Here is a 22,699-nt window from a genome sequence, read left to right as displayed (position 1 = left end):
GAAAATAGGTTTTAGCAGCTTCATCTCCTTCGGCTTTAGTGGCTCAATCCTTGATGAAATCTGCAAACATTTGAGCCCTTCTTTGCTCTTGTTCTTTTTTGGTTCTCCAAGAAATAAATTCTTCGTCTCTGAGAGGTCGTCTGAACTCTTGAAAGTCATGGTACTCTTTTGATGTCATGGCCGCGGTTCCCATCAAGAATTTCTGTAACAACCTCATGGTTGTTCCCTTCATGAGGCCCATGGTCTCCCTTTGCTTTGGGCATGGCTCTGTCACCCCATTGAATCTGTCTTGCTCTGATACCACTGTAAGCCTAGCGGGGCATGCAGTGACAAACGTGTCCAAGAGATAAAAATATAAAGAGAGAGGGGAGAGAGGAAAGGGAATGGGGATCTTGCACAGTATACCACATTGAGTGGGGAACATGCCCGCCCCATGGTCTCCCTTTGCTTTGGGCATGGCTCTGTCACCCCATGAAAGTTTCTTCATGAGAAATCCTGCGCTCTGATACCACTGTGAGCCGAGCAGGGCGTGCAGTGACAGACGTGTCCAAGAGATAAAAATATAAAGAGGGGGAGAGAGAAAAGGGAATGGGGATCTTGCACAGTATACCACATTGAGCGGGGAACATGCCCTGCTCCCTTTCAGGAATTTATTCAAGAACAATCCACGAGTACGCTGGCCAGGATCAATACAATCAATGAATACAAAACAAACAAATATGCCGATGTAGGATATCCAAGTCGATGTCGATGCACAAGATCTCTGATGTTGAGCACACCACAGGGATTACCCACAAGTATCTCTCATCGGGCTAGTACCAGATCCAATATCCAAATCCAATGGATCCCAAGTCCAATGAATCCAAATGCAAGTCCAAGTCCAAGTCCAAATCCCAGTCTAAAATCCAAGCTTTGTGTTCCATGTTCATGTCCAAGCTTCATTCCCAAGCTCTATGTCCAAGTTCTTCATGTCTATGCTCAAGTTCAAGCTTCCATGTCCAAGCTTCATGTTCCATGTCCAAGATCTATGCCCAAGTTCCATGTCCAAGCTCTAAATCCACTCTCTCATCCCATGAATAATCTCCACAATTCCTATAGCCTTGTTGAGGATGAAAACCCTAGAGAAGCTCTTTCTGGCAAGAAAACTGATATAAAACTTGTTTTAATGGTTTTCGGGCAATCAAAACCTCCAAAAAGCAGTTTTTAGGGTTTTTTGAGCAGTTTTAGGGCTTTTGAAATTCTGTCCGTACAGTCCGTACAACTGTACGGATCCGTACAGCCGCACGGAAAGATGGTGACGTGGCACTACAATGGTTGGAGGCGCTCTGAAATCAGCGGGTAGCGATGAAAAACTCCATGATTTGGTTCATAGATGATGATGAAGAAGATAATCTCCACGCTTGAACAAAGATGACAATGCGATGAAGAGGTTCTTCTTCAACTTAATGCTCAATACTTGGGGAAGCCTTGCTTTTTGCTAAAAAGTAATGCTTTCGCTTCACTTTTGTCTTTTTATTAAATATTACTAATAATAGCCAAAGTTTTGGATTTGTGCTTTTACAACTTTAGGGCCTTGCTTTTTGGCCCTAAAGTTGCTTTTTGAGAAAGCGGCTTTTAGCTTTTTGGTCTACTTTAGTCTCCTCTTTCCAATGGTGCCCTTGGCTCGTGGTCAATCCTGTTTGACTTTTTGCTTTTTCTTGCTTTTTGACCAAGAATGGTGCTTTTTCTTAATCAATCCTTATGGACCCTGTCTTTATGTCTTTTTCCACTTGTCTGGCATCCGGGCATGGATTTCATTATGTGAAATAGAGCTAGGAGGGCCAAATAGTTACATAGTGGGCTACCACCATGAAGATCCTTGGCCCCGAGCATGTAGTGGGCTTTGTTGCTGATGGGTAGCCTTCCAATAAAGAGCTATCCTCCAAGGTATGTATGGACATGTCACGGTGTCCTTTTGTATGGCTCATTACCTAAACAACCTCCTCAAGAACATAGGGACATCTCCATGGATCAGCCCGCTCATCAGGGAGGCCAACACCATGGTCTCCTTTGTCCTCAACCACCAAAGACTTCGGCATGAGTTCAACAAAAGGTCCTCTCTCTCCTCAAATATTCCGACACCCGGTTTGCCTACGACTTCCTCATGTTGGGCCGGTTGAAGGCTTGTAGCAGTGCTTTGAGGGGGCTTTTCCTTAGCGACGAGTTTGTCGACATACAAGAGTCCCGTACAAACACTGGCCAAGAGTGTAGGTTACGGGAGGATGACGCCTCTTGGTGGGAGCGTGTGAAGACCACGGATGCTATGGTGAGGCCCATAGTCCACCTATTGAGGATTGTAGATGCCATGCAACCATGCATAGGCAAGGTCTACGAGGCCATGGATCGCATGATAGAGAAGTTGAAAGACTTCGTGCTTGACGAAAACAAACATGAGGAGATCCATGCCTTGTGTCTAGGAAGGTGGAATTCTTGCTACTCTCCATTGCATGCAGCAGCTTATGTGGTGGACCCGGAATTCCAAGGCAACAAGTAGGAGAGCAACCGGGAGGTGAGCGCTGGATGGAGAATCATCTTCGACCATCTTGTGCGTGATGCATTGGTTAGGCGCAAGATTAGGGACCAGCTTTCCATGTACAGGTCATTTCATGGCTCCTATGGTTGTCATGATGCACATATCGACCGCTCCAAAGTTTGTGCTGCTCTATGGTGGGAGGACTTTGGATCGGATGGACCAGAGCTACAGTAGCTGGCCATCCGCATACTTAGCCAGGCCGTCAGCTCCTCTTGCCCGTCAGCTTCTCTTGCTTGGAGCAACTTTGGAGCACCTACAACCACATTGCCTCTAGGAAGAGGAACCGACTCGGGGTAGAGCGTGCCAATGACCTTGTCTTCGTCAGTGCGAACTTGCGAATGCTTTGCAAGAGCGTGACCAAGAAAGCAGATCCCTTCATTGAGTGGGAGATGAGTCAACAAGAAGAGCAACAAGAGCATGAGGTGCAGCAGCAGCATGCCAGTGAGGATGAGAGTGAGGATGAGCTTGATGCTCCTTTGGCACAAGCTAGCTACCCATGACCATGAGGCGAGCACTTCACGTGGATGATCATTCATGGATCATGATTCATGGGCCTTACTTCTTAGCTCTAGCCTCTAGCCTCTAGGCTTTAGCACTTTTTGTCATTGACTCATTTGAGTCCTTCCATGTATTGTGCCTCCTTAAGGCTTTGTCCTGACTCATTTTGTATCTACTTAATTATTAATACAATCAACTGTCAATGCCTTCACTTCAAAATTTGTTAATATGACTCAAAAGCTTACCATTTTAGTGTAAATTTGTGCTCATTTTGATGTACTTCCAAAGTAGGATAACTGTAGAGTGAAACTTTTCAAAAATGTATTTTTTGAGTGCCATTTCCTCCCCCATCCCCGTTCCCGTTCCCTACTTATGGCCGTCCCCCGTCTCGTCCTCGTCCCCCGTTACCATCCCCCGTCCCTTGCGACTATGCACCAACTCTTCTTGCTGACTTAGAGTCACCAACTGTATTCACTCATTGGACTCACAGACTCTTATATGAGTGAATCCATCATGCTCTAGGAAATCCTTCTGCATGGCACAGATCTCTGGAGGATTGTGACAATAATTTCCCAACAGTGAACTATAAACACATCATGTCTCAATCCTCGAACAATGATATGAACACATCATGTCTCAAACCTATCGGAAGAGATCCTGTCCATAGTCTCTGCTACACAAAAGTTGACCTTGTCCTGCCAGATTTTTAATGCTTGGAACTGTGACTCATGGTTCCCATGCACTAGAAAATGGAGGATTGTGACAATAATTTCCCAATAGTGGACTATGAACACATCATGTCTCAAAACCTTGAACAATGAACTCGGAACAAGTCTTGTCCATAGTCTCTGCTACACCTAAGTTGACCTTGTCTTGCCAGATTTTAATGCTTGGAACTCTGACTCACGGTTCCCATGCACTATAAAATGGACCTGCTAACAGCCCGATCTTTCGCCCACAAACCTCCTTTGGCTGGAAGCACATGGAAAAAACTTCATGTGTACTAGAGAAGAACACCATCGTGGTCCTCTCGAGCCAGAAGCGCCCTGGGAGCCCTAGATGAGTTACTGGAAATATCTGTATCAGTCTTGGGTTATGTCTTTGCCCTTCTTCTGAGATGAAGACTTGCCCTTGGTCTTGTCCTTCTCTTGACAAACAATCCTTAGATAGATGCCCTTGTTTCCCACATGAGAAGCAACGGCTCCGACATCTGAATTGTTAAGAGACACCTTGATCTTACCCTGAGAAACCAGGACGGAGTACTCTTCCAAGAGAATGGAGATAAGGTCATCAAAATCTAATTGAGTGGTTGTGACCTGGTACCTCAAAGCCCTAGAAACCACATCATACTCTGGGGGAAGCTTGGTGAGGATAAGTGCAGCCAATTGAGCATAGGACAAGGCAACACCCATTGCCAGTAACTAGTCATGGATAACCTTGGCCTTCATAAGGAACGATTGCATAGAACTATCAGTAGGAAATAATAGACTATAGAGTTGCCCTTGCAAAGTAACTGCCCTCATCGATGAATCTCAAGCATAGAGATCCTCCAATTTGGACCATACTTGATGTGCACCGGTAAGAGTTTGCACGGCCGGTGAGACCTCCTTTGTAATGGTCTGCACAAGCACAGAGTGCGCCTTCGAATCATGATCCTCCCAGTCTGGTAATCCACAAGGAATTCATCCTCTTGAACCCTAGGTCCAACGCCTCGAGTTTTGAGGACGATAGGGCTTCTTCTCACTGCCTTGAACAATCTCCTACAAACCCTTATGGATGAACCGGATCCGCATTATTCAGCTTCCAACGGGTATAGTTGGTTTCGTCCAACTTGTCCGCCTTGTTCGTACAAGGGGGGAGCCATATCCACAACAACAAAGTACACAAATCTCAGCACTCCAAGATTCCTCTTGAGCACTTTCCAATGAAGCGAGGAACGAGGATCAATCAGCCCCCTCTCAAATCTGAGAGAGAAAGAGGCTGGACAGCAGCAAAACAGTCCACCAAAACACACCGGAAACACCCAACCGGAGGGAGGAGAAGCCGGGGAAGAAGAGGACCAGAAAGAGCTGCCGCTTTTGTCGGGCACCGCCACATGCGAACAAAACGCCTTCAGTTGCTGTCCAAGACTGAAAAACAGCCCTTCACAGTGCAGCATGTGAAACTGCTGAAAAACCAGCATGTTGAAGCTTGCCTTTGACGCTCAGCATGTAGCACACCAGCAGAGGCAGCCAACAAATAAAAAACGCAGATGAAGAGGGGTTGATGAAGCCAGCCACCTTGTAGAAAACGCAGGTGCAGATCGAGCTCCAAAAATGCCAGCAAAGAAGGGAAGAAGGTCACCTAGAAGTGGAGAGCCGGAACCTCAACGTGATACCATGTTGAAGCATGCACAGGCGGAACAATGGCAATAGCTAGCAAGAGAGTGTTGCAATTGTGCTAGGATTGGATGATTGAAGTGAGGAGGCCCCTTATATAGTGATGTAGGGAAGCTGGCTGACTGCATGTAGAGCTGGCCGACAGCCTCACGACCTACTAAAAGGAGAATAAATGGATAAAACCCAATAAATAGGCATGGCCTCAAAACACTGAGATGCACAATAGTCTAACAGAAAGCTATCCCAGAGCTTGTGCCAATAGTCCTCCAAGGAAATCATAAAGTATCTCTTGGGCATGTTAGTGTGCTATAGCCGCTGGGGTACCATCTAGTGTCTATAAGAGAATGCGCTAGCCTAGGCTAACCAAGTACTGGAAAAAGAGGATGCTTGGGGCCTTCGGGTGGCATGTCGGGTGTCCTGCCTCCAAGATCCCCTAAACACATGGTTAATCCAAATTAGAATCGACAGGCTCACGTTCACCACCCAACGGTAAACCAGAGTACCCTTGAGCATAGGGGTCAAGGCTCCTTCTATACAGACCATACCGAATAAGCCATGATGTCCCATACTGCCAAGATCCATCGTGAAGGATCGTCGACATGATTGTCTGCATCACTATGGACTGGCATGAGTGCGTTAGCACTCTCATGGGCCAGGTACTGACCATCATAGCACAAGGCAATACCATAACCCAGTCCATTCATAACCCTCACTTTTTTTTCCCCACCGAGTGGCCTTAGGCCCAAGATCCTCCCGTAGTTACCACTTTTCACGGCCCGTAGGCGCTTGCTCGTAGGTGCTTTTTTATCCATGCGTAGGTGATGCTGCCGAGGGAGCACCATGTGGGGTTTCAAATCCAAGACCTCTTGGTCCTAGACAAACACCTCTACCATGTGTTATCACCTCATTGGGCACTCATAACCCTCACTTATATAGCTTTTCCCAATAAAAGCTTTACTTTTGGGATTATTCAATTACAACTCACTTATGAGTTATTATAAACCTTGACACTTATAATCAGTCTGCTTTCCTAATCCTGGAGGTCGGCTAACCCTAGGGTTAGCATCACGTACGTAACACCAGTGCCACTCTCTTGGATCCCGCTAGAGGTGGATCAAGGGGCAGTTCTCCTAAAATCAAAGTCTCTAGGTCGGATCATCGGCTACCTTCATGGGTGAAGAGTCGATGTGCCACCAGTGGTTGTGGAAGCCCACAGTCCTCAAAGGTTTGTTCTTGATTCCCTACTGCAAAGGCAAGAGGGGGTATCTTTCTATATGCTGAAGATCGACCATGGGGGTGTGCCACTTTGGGGGGATGGTGGTGTCGATGTGGACGTTGAGGCGCCTCCTCTCAAACACTAGGTCCTCCTCTCAACACTGGGGGAGGGAGGGCGTGGAAAAAACATATTGTAGACAGGGCTAGGGGGATCTGAGGTGGGACCGGGCACCAAGAGGGTGGCTTGAGGGGAGCTGAATGAGTGCGTTCCACATAAGAGGCTGCTGAAGGCACTCCTCGTTGCGCACGGGAGGGGATTGGAAGAGGGAAGGGCAACAAGTACGAAATAGACTGGCGGCAAACTTATGCTCAAAAGAGGTGCTAAGCTTGTGCCGGATAGGAGCTCTCGAGAAGATCCACTTCATGCTGGGGGCCCAAGGACTGCGGCGGAAGGGGGTGTGAGTGATGTGGACGAGAAGAAAATCCCTCCATGGTTCTTCTGGTAGGAGACCACAGACAATCAACTTGCCCTGAAGGGCTCTGCTAGCATTGTACCACATGGTAGCCAATGAAAACTGGTTGGCCACTACAACGCAGCTAGCAAGAGTAAGGCGAGCTGAGGTGTAGTATAGCAGCGTCCTCCGGATGCTCAACTGCTCGGGGGTGATGTTGACACCTGCCTGGCATCCAAGCTAGCGTGCTGAAGTGCCTCTGGGAATCCATTGGAAAGCATCAACTGTGGCCCATACGGTTTATGGTTAGGTGTGTGTGTAAGTAACAATAAATGGTCATCATGTGGACAAACTAGGGTGAACATGTGTGTAGCAAGTAGCAATAAATGGTCACCACATGGATAAACTAGGGTGAACACTTGTGTGTGCAAGTGGCAATAAACGGTCACCACATGGACAAACTAGGGTGGACACTTGTGTGTGCAAGTAGCAATAAATGGTCAGCACATGGACAAACTGGGGTGGACACTTGTGTGTGGACTTCAGGGAGTGTGAACATTATCACATGTATGTGTGGAAAACAAAAAAATCCAAGCAACAGAAAGAGGTGGAGTTAGACACTTGCCAATGAGCTGATTAAGAGTGTGATTACGCTCTAATCTTTTGAGATTTGTGTTTAGCAACTATCTAATGCTATCCCCCTTATGTTGTATTAGTTAATTGCTCCTAAGAGTCTATTTTCTGCACATGAAGCTGGAGGATCTCTCATTCATATGTAACTAGATAATGTGGAAAAATGTCGTTGGGGTCTTATGTGTATTGCATGTACTTTATTATTGCAGATGGAAACACAAGTTTGAAGCAGTGTACAACCTGAAGCCAATGCCAGGTATTGAACATTTAGTGCTTACAAACTTTGACTTTTGATCCAAGATTCTGGATGCTTAGAACCTTTAGCTTTTGGGATGCAACAGTTTAGAGCTTTGGACATTCTAGGCTTGATACTATAATTTCTTGGCAATATCTAGCCTAATGGAAGTGTGTTTTAGTGGTGGGATCTCTTCTCAAATATGGTTTCACCTAATCTTAGTTTTCTTCTTCTTGCTTATCATTTGATTTTTCATTTTGTGTGCTGTTCTCTTGGAAAAGCATTAGTTTGTGCAAAAGTCCTCTTGTTGTCTTGGTGGGTTGCGTGACCTGTATTAGTTTGATGTGTTGCAAGAGGCACCTTTGAAGACCTCTAAGGATTTATCATGTGATAAACCCTTTGAAGACCTCTAAGGATTTATCATGTAATAAACCCTTGTGATATCACTCTCATCATGTATAAAAACCAGTCAACCTTGATAAATTACTAAGGTTCTGAAGTGCGATCTCTCTGATTCCAGCAATCGAACTTTCATAGCTGCTTGAATTCAGTGCGTCACCCTTCATGAGAGTTTCCTTAGAATGCTTGATTGTAGGGCTTTCATGATGGGCATACGGGATGTAATGTATATCTGGCAAGATCACAGTTAATGAAATCTAACTAACTGAGGTGGTGAGCAAATTACAGTTAGATGTCTTGGCTGAGCACAAATCAGATGCATAACAAAATCACTACGTCAATACAGAGAGATAAAACTAACAAATCCTAGTGCAGGATAATGGTGATTCTATCTGACACCATTTATGTGACGGAGAATGGCTCACTCACGGTTGGGTTAGAGTAGCAATTATAGGCCTGACAATAACAAGGTACCAGACTTGCAACAATCTCCTGTTAATGAGGAGCTCTGCGATGGCCAGATTGGCTGGCCTAACCTTTGACGTTCATTACACGTGTGGCTAGAGATTCTTGTCTGCTTACCAAAGTTAAGCTTATGACTCTTATTACAAAGTGAAGCCAATATGGCCAAAGGTGGCAAAGAATAAATGTATGTAGACATTACATGGTTTTAAGCATTCTTGCTCTATTGCCAAGGCACTGTGAGTTTATTGGTTTCAATGAAGAGACACCACTCACATATGCCGAACTGCAGAGTGAACCTTGTGTTTGCATTGGCACTTGGAGATGCATCAGTTTGAGTCGCTTTTCGAGATAAAGAATCATCTCTCTCCAAGAAAAGACTTTGCTTTTTTGCTTTCTTGACCTTCAAGGATATACGAATGCCCTTTGATCCTACCATGCATGTCCTGTCCCTTGCAAAATTCTACACATTAAAAGGGTGTACAAATAGCCCACAAAATACATCTTTTAAAGTTTAAACCCCACAAAGGACGATGTGTGACCCCTTCAGCCTGGAGAGCCTGACCACCCCCTTTTTTCATTACACGGTGAGGATGGGTCACAAGATCCAAATTCATGAGATAGATGGCACTAGTTAGCCCATGGAACCCTCACTGTTGGTTGGCCATTGGAGGTCAGCTGGCACAGTGCGTGCGATGCAGCCACCCCATGGAGTCGCAGCGGCATTACCTTTGGGATTGTTCCAAAGCACAAGAAGTTTGGCAAAGAATCCTTCGCCTATACACAACAGAGATTACTTGGCATTACAGGCCGCCGGTGTGGTTCTTTCCCCACCCAGCCACCACACACCACCTCCACACCCCCCCTCCCCCTCTTTTCCCTTCTCCCCTCTCTTGTATGAGGTAGTTTCCCTCCGAGAGCGGCCAGCTATGGAGGGAAACACCCCTCCCCAATTTGTTTTTTGCCTCTTATGAGGGGTCTGAGCATGCACATTTAGCCCTCAGGCTGCTGTTTTTTTTTTTTTTTTCCAGAAAGGAGACTTCTATTAAGTATGAAAATTTTTTACAAAATGGAGATTTCACACCAAGAAAGGTGGAGATCTCAACCAATCAGGAGCCCTGTGTTGCCAATAGGGTCCCGAATGAATGGACGTGAAAAAGATACCAATGTCCCACTCTCATAAACTGGCCGCGCTTCCTCTCCACAGCCCTCGAAGATCCCTGGATTCTGGCCCAGGTAGCCATGATGGTGTGAATAATATCACTCCAAATCTTGCAAAGACACTGAGAAACAAGAATGGGAGTACCCTCAATGGCCTCGGTGCATCTAGCCTTCCAGATATTCCAGGCTGAGATGCTAGCAATAATCTCCCAAGAACTGTCTAACCTCTGTGCCGGAGGGACAAAGTGTGAAAGTGGCAAATCCTGAAGACAACACTGCCTAGCAGCTCCTTGCCTAACCATAATGGCCAGGCTCTTGTCAGAATCTCAGCTGAGGCCCAGACTGTATCAACCAAATGATAGAACCAAAAGAAATGATAGCATCCCTCTTAATCCTACCAAAGAGGTGTGCAATCGCAGACCAAACCCTCCGTGCTTCCGTGCATTCCCATAAACAATGGTAAACTGACTCCGAAACTCCTGCACATCTAGGGCATGCTGGGCAAGCACCAATAGACCTCCACTGATTGGTGGCTAGACCACCATGAAGAGAAACCCAGATAAAGGAGGAAATCTGTGGCTTCCTATAAGAATGCCATAATCTCCGCCAAAAACCCCTCTGAATGTCAGTCGAAATGCCGTAGGATTCCCAATGGGGTTTAAGAGTAGGGACACTCTAAATATGTCCCAAGATAAGATGTCTAATGTCAGTCGAAATGCCGTAAGATTCCCAATGGGGTCTAAGAGTAGGGACACTCTAAATGTGTCCCAAGATAAGATGTTTGGCATTCCGCACCGTATAACTGAAAAAAGGCATGCTTTTCAAAGGGTTACAAGCATGCTTCCACTCCCACTCACCGGGGTCGCAATGCAAATGTCTGATAGGGCAGCCACCATACAACCAAAGGCTAACACTCTCTGTGATCATCCCTGGGGGGGGGGGTCAACAAAGACGTGCTTCCCTAACTTGCCAACAGCTCTGACTGGACGAATCTGGGGGCCCTCAATAAAGTCCTGCACGTCACATCTCTCCAGCTGCCATCCATCCTGTACAGAAAAAAAGACTGGTACATCATCCTCCCTAGGCAAGGGGAGACCCATAACCTGAAGAGGAACACCTGTCCTAGAAAAAAGCCCAAACCAAGAATGATGACGGCCTTCCAAGAAAGATCTAGTAATCCAGTGGTTGGGAATGGCTGCATCAATCTATGCAATCCTCCGGCTAGAGCCTCTCAAATGCTGTGTGAAATGCAATGTCTGTACCTCGGTGAGGCTCTGAAACCTCTTCCAAGCCAGCACTGTGGGGCATAGGGTCTCCCAGCCAGCCCAAAGAATATGCATAGCTGCCCCAAGAGGCCTACCATGCACATCTAAGAGCAAATCATTCCACAAAATGGGATGCTGGTTAACTTCCTCTGCTGAACGCGGGGGGATGTGTACCAAAAAACTCCTCAGGCAGTCCTAGGCCCGTAGGAGGGACCTAACCAGGGGGAATGAAGGGGAGCAGTGAACTGCATCCGAAAAAATAAAGCGTGAGCTGAGAGTCCAGTCTTCTCGGCGAATAGGGACACACTTTGTGATCTGCTCCATGAGAAAGTTCTTCCACGGCTCAGTGCCTAGAAGAAAGCCCCTAACAACGAGCTTACAAAGCAAAGCCTTACATTGCACCTCAGGGTCAATGATATTCAATCGCCCTTCCTGCTTAGGCCTGATAATGGTTTCCCAAGCAACTCTAGCCCTGGTGTGTGCATTTCCATCAAGCCCTGACCAAAGAAAGTGCCGAATAAGGCGACGAAGCTGGCCAATGCAGCCCTTATGAAAAATCCAGCATGAAGCGATAAACCAAGTCGTGGCTAGCAAAACTTGGTTAACCACCAAAGCTCTAGAGGCCAAGTCGAGCTTCCTCCTACTCCAGTGATGAAGTTTGCTTTTAATGCTTAAGAGCACTGGAGCAAACTGTTGTGAAGGGGAGATGTCAACGCCCACCTGACAACCAAGGTATCTGGCAAAGCATCCTCTCTCAATCCAAGTAAAACCAACATCTGTACCCCAATATGCAAGAGGAGAATCACTGATCCAAAAACCAACTGACTTATGCCAATTGATAGTAGCTCCTGCTGCCAAACAAAAGGCCTCCAAGGCTGTCCGGAAAGAACATAAACAAGCATGTGAAGCCTCAAGGAACAACGCTGTATCATCTGCTAACTCAGAGTCCAAAAACTCTTCTTCCGTGCATAAAGGCAGCCTGAGACCCACAACACCAGGGGCAGCCCGAAGAAACCTGCTCATAGCCTCAGCTACAATGAGGTACAGTAAAGGGGCGAGGGGACAGCCCTGCCTCACTGAACGGGAAATCTGAAAACGCTCACTGCGCCCCCCACAGGCTAAAACAGTGCTATGAGCCTCCCTGTATAGGCAAGACACCCCTCTGATCCAGTTTTGGGAAAACCCCATGTGTGCCATAGTGCCCTCCAAAAAATCCCAATCCACTCTGTCATAAGCTTTTTCAAAATCAAGCAAAAGAATGGCAAGAGGTTGCTGACTAGACTTTGCCCACGACAACTTCCCAGAAAGAAAAAATGTTATCAAATATACTCCTTCCTCGGAGGAAACCATTCTGGGTATCATGGATAGTCCTTTGGAGAATCGGCTGCAACCTTATACTCAAGGCTTCAGCTAAGATTTTATATGCAGATCCAAGGAGGGTGATGGGCCTCCATTGCTTGATGTCCGTCTTGTCCCCACTCTTGGGGATAAGGTGAATCAGCCCTCCGTGAGGTATGGAGGCATCATACCCGACAACCACATTTCCTGAAGGGCAACAATGATAGTATCTCCAATATGATCCAAAAAAGAATAAAGAAGGCGGGCGAAAGACCATCATCCCCTGGGCATGAACCACTGGAAAGAGCATGCACTGCGTGAAGGAATTCATCCTTTGAGAAAGGGGCATCCAGGGAAGAACACATAGCATCTGTAATGAGCCTTGGCATGCACTCCCAAACTTTCTGCCGTGCCACATCTCTGTGAGGAGAGGGCACCTCTGCAGTCAACAAAGACCGATAAAATTCTAAAGCGATACCCCTCACCTTATCAGGCTCAATCTAAACCTCACCCTGTGAGTCCTGCAAGTACCTCACAGAATCCCTGCTATGGGAAGGCCTGTGTGCTGAAAAAAACTCTTTGTTGCATTTGCCACCCATCTGAGTCCAAAAGGTCTCGTTCGCATGAAAGGCGAACTCAGCCCTCCTATCCATGGCTAACTGCAGCTCTAGAGAGGACTCAACAAAATCATCCTGATATGAGATATCATCTCTCTGCAAAGATGCATCAGAGCTGACACATCCCTCTGACCAGAAACATCATCTATCTGTACATGATCCGAGGAGGCCTTCCCATCAATCGCACCAGGGGGGCGGGCGTGAGAGACAGCTCGCCACACCTTGCGGACTGAAGGACGGGAAGGAACCAAGGGAGGTGGCGCCTGAGAAGCACGCTTATGAGGCCTCCTGCGACCTCGAGCCCGAGGACAATCTCGAGCAAAGTGACCCTGTTGGTGACAAACCCGACACTAATCGGGTTTACCTGCAATCTCCATACGTTGCTTCAAAGGGCCACAAGGGCTCGAAAGCAAAACATACTTTTCAAAGAGCTCAATGTCACGGGCAAGAACCATGACCCTGGGGACAGCATCTGCCGAGGTAGTGACCACCTGGGCAGAAGATGTCGGCAAGGCGTGAAGTGGGGGCAACTTGAAGAACCAGCCTAAAGGCAGACCCGATGGCCTCTAACATAGGCCAATATGTGCGAGGAAGACCTGGGAATCTGAGAGAAATCGGGAAACGGTTCCGGTCTTCCTCAATAGGGTCAAAATAGTTGGAGTAGGGAAGAAAGAATATCTTCCTCGGGCCCAATGGCAACGGGCTGCCCTTCAAAACCTCTGAGGCTACGTCAAAATCCACTTGGAAGAAACCACTTCCAAGCAACCTGACATCTCGAAAGTGTAGAGCGAGGTCGGAGGGCAAAGCTGCCAGGACCCAATCCCGAGCCTGGAGACGGGACGGGTGAGATCCAAAGATTCTGGCTCTATTTCGGCGTAGAGGACCGCAAGCTCGGCTTCGGAAAAAACAATGGTTCGCCCGGCCGAGGGAGAATGATTAGCCATGACGCTAATCGAAGAAAAAGGCAGACTTGAACCCGGATGAGGAGGGAGCAATCCGAACCAAGGGGAAGAGGTAGGCAAGGAGGCGGAGAAAAGGAAGGGAGGGTGGAAAAGGGAAAAGCAAAAAGGAAAAGGAAGCAAGGGGGAGATGGCTGGACGCAAAGGCGAAGAAGGGCGGGGGAAGGGCAGCACAACAGGGCTGCGCAGAGGGAAGAGGCGGAGGAAGGAGGGGAGGCGCGGAGAGGAGAGGAGGCGAAACAGCACAAACTGGAGGGTGAAGAAGGGTGGGTAGAGGCAGGGGGGAACAGTGGGGAAGGATGAGGCGAAGAAGGGCGGGTAGAGGCAGGGGCGAATGGCGATGGAGGAAGGAGGGGAGGCGGAGTGTGGATGGGGGCGAAGTAGGCACAGAGGCGGAGGGGCGCAGCGATGGAGGAAGGAAGGGAGGCAGGGGGCGAAGCAGCCACAGAGGCGGAGGGGCGCAGGTCAGGGTTCGGGGAGCTAGGCGGTCCTCTGCGATGGGTTTGATCTCCTCTGTGACAAGCCATTGAGTAGGAGGATCGCCTCTATTTCTGATGGAGTTTTTCCCTCAGCATGTGCGTCATATTTAGGCAAGGAGTATCTTGCAAGGTATACGTGGCCTTGTTAACAGCATAGCTGCATGCACTAGGAAACGGCAACGGCAGCCTTGGAAAAAGGCAATGGCTCAAAAGAAGGAAATGGATACGGCAAGGAAATGGCAATTTTTGGGCAAATGTAAAACTGGGAAGGGGTGGGATATGTAGGGAATTATAAATTTGAGGAGGAAAATTTGGTGGAAAGGTGAGAAAATTTGGGGCACATATGAAATTGAGTGAAAAATTTAAATTGGAAGGAAAAACTAAGTGGGTGCTGTGTCCTTTAGTTTCATAACATGGAATGGCTGTTGTATAATGGATCCAACCATTTCCTCCACATGCCTCGGCCATGATGATGTCATCCAGTTTGGCCGTTTCTGACATGCCAGGCCAAGGAAACTATGTTCCCCGATCCGTGTGTCTAATTTACGGAAGGGGACGCCCTCTCGTGAACCGTGTGCGGGAATTTGTATTCTGACCTCGCTTGTGGGCTGTAAGGTGTGACTCTAAACTCTTTTTTTTTTTTTTCCGAGAAAAGATCCTTTCATTAGTTATAAAAAAAAAGCCCTCTGGGCTACAAAAACTCTCCTGCTCACATAAGAAGGCAGAGCAGAGATCCAATCAAGGCAGCTAGGGAGACTCTCCCTAGGTGCAAAAAAGTACAAATATCAGTACAAATAACTGATAGGCTATATCATACAATAGGAGGGGGGAAAATCCAAACAGGTGGCTTGTAATGCCAGCGGGGGGGTACCTGCGAGTAGGGTATAGAAGGGGCCGCTGGTCTCCCGTGTCCTCTCCTCAAGTGTCAAAATAACTGGCGCATGGTCTGAAAAAGAGGTGCCAGCGAGAATATGATTTTAAGCAGCTCCTAGAGCATGATATGAAAAGATACATGCATACTTGGTTGCATAGAGTTTCTGCAACAGTCCAATTGATAGTTAGAGGGGACTAAGGATGTTTTATTGGTCATCGTGTTATACGTTGATGACATGCTACTCGCAGGCCCTGATGATGAGCATATTTCAGCTTTTATAGCGGATTTAGAGAAGTCTGTTGAGATGTCAGATGTTGGACCGTTGCAATATTATTTGGGCATTAAGTTTGGGCAGCGTAATAATGTCATTGTTATGCTGCAGAGGAAATACATAGATGCATTATTGAAGAGGTTCGATCTTGAAGATTGTAAACTTGTGGCTACACCTATGGAGCCAAGTTTACGATTAAGTCTTGAAGATGCAGGTGACTCTTTTGATGTTGGCTTGTATTAAGAAGCTGTTGGATACCTTATCTTTTTGTGTAACTGTTAATACCAGGCTTGACATTCACTATGTGGCCTCAATATTGAGCAGATTTATGTATAATCCAGGCACGAAGCATTGGCAGTCTGTCAACAAACAATTGTTTAGTTACCTAAAAGGAACTAAGCACTTTGGTGATTTTATCCCAAGGGGGGTAAATCAAAGGTGCATGCATTTATAGACTCAGACTGGGCTGGTTGTTATGACACATGAGTGTCCATGAGTGGTTTTCGCTTTTGCCTTGGTGATTCATGTATATCATGGCTTAGCAAGAAGCAACCCACTATGGCCACTTCTAGTTGTTACGCTGAGTACAGGGCAGCATTTACAGCTACAGTTGAGTGTGTTTGGCACAGGTGCTGATTTGGGTATTGGCGAGTCCTCAACCACTACCATCTTCACTGACAGTCAGAGCGCTATGGTAGTTGTTACGAGGAATCCAGTTTTTCATGCTCGCACAAAGCACATTGAGGTGCACTATAGTATGTCACGAAGGGATGCTCTGCAGGGAAATCAGCTTCGCTTATGTGCCAACACGGGACAACTTGGTACATTTGTTAACGAAGGCTCTCCCACAAGAGAAGTTTGAAGCTTTTTGCACTGGCACATCTTTTTACTTCTAGCGCTAGCTCACCCTTTGTTCACATCATCACTCCCAGGAGGGATTTGTAGCCATATTTAGTAGTGATGTGTGTGAACACACTAGGACCAGTAAGGACACTTTTCTCCTCTTTAGGAGGTTTTTTCCCTGTGGTAGTATACACCCATCTTGGGATATACTTATCATTTGTACATCACACATTCATTATCTATCTATCATCTCACTGTGTGCTCTCTTGAGCTTCTCCACTCTGTGTGCATGCGTGCATTCCTGCAACCTATTTCCAACACTTGCCTTTGTTCAACATTATTTCTTGATTCTGATCTAGAGTCAAAGCCCGATCATAAGATTGACGCTCAAAATTCTGTAGAGTAAACTTGATGTTGCTATCCAACCCCCTGAGGAATTTCTTTAACTTTTCTTCCTCGGATTTTCCCAATTGTTGTGTCATGGTGATGACCTTGTTGGAGTATGCCAGTACGGGTGTCCCATTTTGGGGTCTCCGTAAGAGCTCACCAGCTCTGAAGACATGCTTACCTCTCCCTGTCTCCACTCTGAGGCAGTGGGATGAAACCTGTACTTGGCCGAGAGAGAGAGAGAGAGAGAGAGAGAGAGAGAGAGAGAGAGAGAGGATGTGTCTAAGTTGCTCTTAAGGCAGCGACTTTGGATTTGAGATCATGACCATACACTAGATTTAGATTTTTTGAGGACTTATTTGTGGTGATTTTACTAGCCTTGTAAGTCTCAAATTGGGAATTGTAATGATGTTGAAATTGAGACTCCTTTGTTGTTGCTTCAGGAAATCCCTCATCAGCATCCTTAGAGGATTCAGAAGTAGCATCCAAAAGCACAAAGAATTTCAAAAAACGCAAATTATCAAAGGCAGAGTCCGCACAATATGTTCGAGCAACCAACTTTTCTGAGTCAGAAATCTTGCGGCTGCATAGCAAGTTCCAAGTAAGCTGCTGCAAAACCACAGGCAAGAATGTATGCAAATTTTCAGCAAAAGAACATGCAAGTTTTTGAGGTCAACTCATTTTTTGCAGAACATGACCAAAGGTGAAGAGGAGCTGACTTTTGAGGACATTGGTAATGTTGAAGAGATGAAGGCAAATCCTTTTGCTCGTCGGATCTGTGAACTGTTCAGTGAAGATGGCAGTGGTCGTCTTACTTTTGATAAATTTTTGAACTTGATGGATGCTTTTTCTGATGACACACCGTCTGAGGTCAAGTTGGTCTGGGCTTTTGCTATGTGGGACTTCGATGGGGATGGTGTTATTGGCTCTGGTATGATGTTCATGTTCAAACTTGATATAAATTCAAAGCTGCTTAGTGTGTTTTGCCACCATGATTGTGTCACTACTTATTTTATGAAATGCCATGATCTTGGAATCACCATTTTATGAACTGCTATCAAACATTTGAGGCTTTGGTAGTGTGCAGTGCACACTCCCTTAGATGGACTGCTATCGTGTGGCTATGATTCTCATGAATTGGCTCAACATTTGAGACTTTGGTAGAGCGGGCATGAACAAATGCAACCACACAACCTCATGCACACCCACCCACACACCCATCCATGCATGCACTTAGCGCACGTGCACGTGCACGTGCATGCACCCACTTAGTTACCAATGCATCCCCACCAGGTTTTGCAATTGTTTTTTGGGTTCAATACATCACTTGCTTCTTTGTGCTTATGCACTTGTGCATGTTTATCGTTTTTGCATGTCCTTTTATGGGTATGCTGTACAGTGAGGTCGGATTGTGCAGACGTACGTGTTCATATGTTTGGGTGAGGGTGTGGGGGAGAGGTGTGTGTGTGTGTGTGTGTGTGAGAGAGAGAGAGAGAGAGAGAGAGAGAGAGAGAGGCTGATCAGATGCTTGTGCTATTGATGTTGCAGCTGACATAAAGCATGGAATAGATCTCATAACACATTCAGGTCCTGTAGTGCAACCATCCATACACATGCTGCAAAGAGTTGCCTCTAATGCTGCATTGGATGATGAAGAGCTAGACTTGATTGTCATGCATGTATGTCAAGAGGTTGATCCAAACTGCAGCGGCTTGTCATATTTTGATTTTAGAAGGATTCTAGCCAGAATGCCAGATTTTCTCCACAACTTCCATATTTCTATTTAGGTCAAGCCTCACAACACATGCCCTTTGTACTCTTGCTGACAGTGTAAACATGAATTGACTTGCAAAGCTAGCAAAGGGTCTTGAAAGAAAGCCTGTTTCAAAAACAACTGCCTCACCATAAGTGTTTCACCAACTTATATTGAATCGTGTTCCTCTCTCAATGTGATTGAACTCTCTTAGTGTTCTTCTAAACTCTCTTCTGCTCTACAAATAATCGTGTAGCATCGTTTATTGTCCACCAACTTGCACAATCTTTCTGAAGTTACTTCAAATTACATGTCGTCATCCCAGCCTGATAAACAAGTTGGCCATTATCAAGCTTTTGGCCAACAATTCACAGCTTTAAAAGCCAAGTAGATTGATGGTAGCCACAACTGCAACAAGCTTATAACCTGTCACAGTGGTACCTCTTAATTTCACAAATCAATGCCCTTTGGCATCATACTTGTATATACCTCGTCTTGATTCATGTCTTTGTTCCCTTTTCCAGGGCCTTAATATGCAATAACTAGCAAGCTTGTGTTCTAAATTGTCTAACCTGGACTTAACACCAAATCAGGTTAGATGAATCTGATCCTCTTAACTGCATCCAGATGTGGCTTCTTGAGATCATGAGCTGGCTGATGAGCCCAACATAGTTGAGGTCTCACATAGTGTGAGATTGTAAAGTAAATAATGTTGCCCACAATTTGTATATACAAGCTTGGGTCTTTTAGTTGAGGTGTTTTTGCAGACATACGCATTACAGAAATGTCATCCTCACCCTCGAATTACCAAACAGTAAACGACGGGGAGGCCTTCATCTCTCAGTAATACATTGAAACATGCCCTCAGTTCTAAGATAACATTTATATATATATATATATATTTATATGTCTTTCTTACCTTCTTGTATATTTATGTCTTTCACTCATCCTTCTTTTTGTGTTTATTTTTTTCTATCCCTGAACTCATTTTTCGATTTTTTTAATAGCCTTAAAAAATAAAAAATGAAATTCCACCCTTTCTTGTCATTTTTCTTCTATTGTGAGATCTAATAAAATTACTTTTTATTATTTTTCATGTGATCATGCCTTGATTTTTTATTTCTTTAAACATACAGATCATGCCTTGATTTTTTATTTCTTTAAACATACACCCGCATGCTCTTTTTCTTTAAAAAAAACACGCACATAAATGCTCTTTTTTATTTTTTATTTCTAAAAACACACTATTTTCTTTCTCCCTTTCATTTTCATTATTTATTTATTTTTTAAAATCTCTCTCTCTCTCTCTCTCTCTCTCTCTCATTAATTTAAATCTTAAAAGAAAAAATCTTCCTCTCTCTCTTTCTCATACACACACACACACACACACACTCACTCACACACACACACATTAATTTAATCTTAAAAAAAAAATCGTCCTCTCTCTCTCTCTCTCTCATCAATCTAAATATTATTATTATTATTAAAAAGAATTTCTCTTTATATTGTTTTTATTTAATTATTCTTTATTAAAAAACTGTTGCTACTTGTTGCCACTCACCCATGCCGCCATCGCCTATGCTACTGTTACCACCTTTGCCTCCGTCGCCTCCATCGGCCTTTCTCTCCCTCTTTCTGCCTCTCTCTCTCTCTCTCTCTCTCTCTCTCTCTCATATTACACCCCCATTATGGCACTGGTTGGAGCTAGACAGATCTGCATTGCATTCTTGTATACCCTACGCATATATAGGTTGCATACTGAGTCTCTAGCAGTAGTGCTCCATCCATCACATCCCCCCACTATGTCATGAACCATAGAGCTTGATTTTCACATGTACATAGGGGCCCATGGGCAAAAGGAGAAAATAGGGCTTGGGGTACATTGGTAGGATCTTTTGACACTTTTACTAATTTTGGTCATCTTGTACCCTTGGGCTCCATCAATGGAGATTTGGCCTTCCATGGTCAAGTTCATGGCTAACATGAAAGCCATCCTCTTGGTGAGAGGTTAAACACACTTAGGCTATTTGTGCATCTTCTCTTGCTACATGCACTTATAGATTCTCTCTCTCTCTTGTATATTCATGTGATGAGCCATTTGATAACTAATCTCATGATTAATGGATACTAGATTCTTGCTTTGATGTGTTTGATTCCATATTTTGCTCTAGATCCATTTCATTTGGTATCAGAGCCTTGATTTTGATCCATTATCAAGGTTTTGGGCATGAGATTAGTCATTTTCTTGATAATTTTTTGAAATTTCTCTTGATTTCTTGGAGTTTTGGCTTAATCTTGCTTAATTTCTACTTAATCTTTGGAGATTAGTGAAGGGGAGGCATCATTTCACGTGATTTCATGGAGATTGAGCTCAATTGGACCTAATTTGGGTACCCTGGATCAATTATTTGGGATGGGGTATAAAAATTAAAAAAAATAAATTAATCACCTGTTAATCTCTCTGTTAATCACGTTTATCTTTTGTTCTTCTTTTCCAAGCTTTCCATAGCCATTACTTCTCATCTTTCCCCTGTTTTGCTCCCATTTGCTAGGGCTTTTGTTGATCTTGAGGAGAGGAACACATAGAGTACCAATTTACATGCATTTTTCTGAAAATTTCTTTCCCTTTTCTTTCCCTTTGCTCCAAACCCTAATCTCTCTCACATAGCTCACCATTGTCCATCTCCACTCACTCTAAATGGTTGCAAGTGTATTCTATGGCTAATGAGGGCTAGACTTGAAGTTGATTTTACTTCTTCTTGACTCATGAAGCTAGTCAGGCTGCGCCGTTTTCCCACGCATCCTCACGGCCAAAATCACAAGTAGTGGTTCCATTTCAAGCCCTTCCATACCATGTGGTTGTTAGCTAAGATGTTTGGCATCTTTTTGGTGGATTTTGGGGAGTTCTTCATTGCTATTGGAGAGGGAAAAGAGGAGGTTTGAGCAGCCCTCAGAAATTGCAAAAATCTTCAAGATTTGGATCCATTGGCGGCTCTATTAAGCAACAATCCAACCATTGAAGCTTTCGGAATACCATTGGTGAGTTGCTATGGCCATTTTCTCAAGCAATGGTGATTAATCCTCATGCTATAGACAAATTGGGGTTATTCATGAATGGAAACCCTAATTTACAGAATTTTAACATTCCTACATAACTCATGATCCATTGGAAAGTGATTACATGCTCTTATTACTCACATCCTTCTTTAATCACACCCATTTGGATGTCATGTGGCCATTTGTGAGACAAATGCAAGATTCTTTGATGAATCCATGCATAAATGGATGAAGGAATGCATATGCTTAGATGCATTGATTGAACCACATGCATGGAGTGGATGTTGGTTAATAATGAGAAGGCTTTTGCTATGGACATGATGCTTTTATGCATTGGTATGATGCTATTGAGCATTGGAAGAGCTTGATGTGTGATTGGAATCAATTGGTAATGCTACATTCAAATGCAAGTTGATGCCCTTGAATGCCATTTGATGCCCATTACTCATAAGCAATGCTTATGGGAGTGATACCAATTGGATATTGATGTCATTGGTATATGGTATTACCTCATTTGTGCTTATTGATTGATGTTGGATCTTTGGATGAATGGCGGACATTTGGAGCTATGTGGATAAGCATGAGTTCATGCATAATGGTTTATGAGTATATTGTAATGGGCATGAGTCATGCCACATCCTTGTAAGTGATCTGCCTCATTTTCAGATTCAAGCTATATGCACCTCACAATTATTTGTACTCACTTCAATTTCTAGAAACTAGATATGTTGGTGAGGGTATCCCGGGTGTTGGCGGAGAGGCCAGGGGGAGGAGCATGGCTTGAATCCACTGTGCCGTGAGTGCTGTGGTAAAGCGGTACGGTGGAGGATTAGGTGTGGAGGTGAAGACTT

At 45.1% G+C, this 22,699-nt stretch overlaps 1 protein-coding gene across 7 annotated transcripts in view; it reads left to right on the top strand.

The window, feature by feature from the left end:
• The window catches only part of LOC147619814 (uncharacterized), a 61,507-nt gene extending 42,578 nt beyond the window's left edge, over window positions 1–18,929 (top strand). For 3 of the 7 annotated variants that reach the window (XM_086825657.1, XM_086825656.1, XM_086825655.1), the window contains 4 exons: window positions 7,958–8,004; window positions 17,482–17,639; window positions 17,729–17,969; window positions 18,587–18,929. In XM_086825657.1, the coding sequence (XP_086681783.1) occupies window positions 7,998–8,004; window positions 17,482–17,639; window positions 17,729–17,969; window positions 18,587–18,825 (645 nt within the window). In that variant the 5' untranslated portion in view covers window positions 7,958–7,997 and the 3' untranslated portion in view covers window positions 18,826–18,929. The other 4 variants (XM_086825658.1, XM_086825654.1, XM_086825653.1 and 1 more) reach the window with 4 other exon arrangements.
• Window positions 18,930–22,699: the final 3,770 nt, after the last annotated feature.

Source organism: Cibotium barometz, chromosome 32 (assembly GCF_041138505.1).
Source record: "Cibotium barometz isolate CiBa-2024 chromosome 32, ASM4113850v1, whole genome shotgun sequence".
Classification (NCBI taxonomy): Eukaryota; Viridiplantae; Streptophyta; class Polypodiopsida; order Cyatheales; family Cibotiaceae; genus Cibotium; species Cibotium barometz.
Note: the sequence above shows the minus strand (reverse complement) of the source record. Positions and strands in the feature narration are given on the sequence as shown.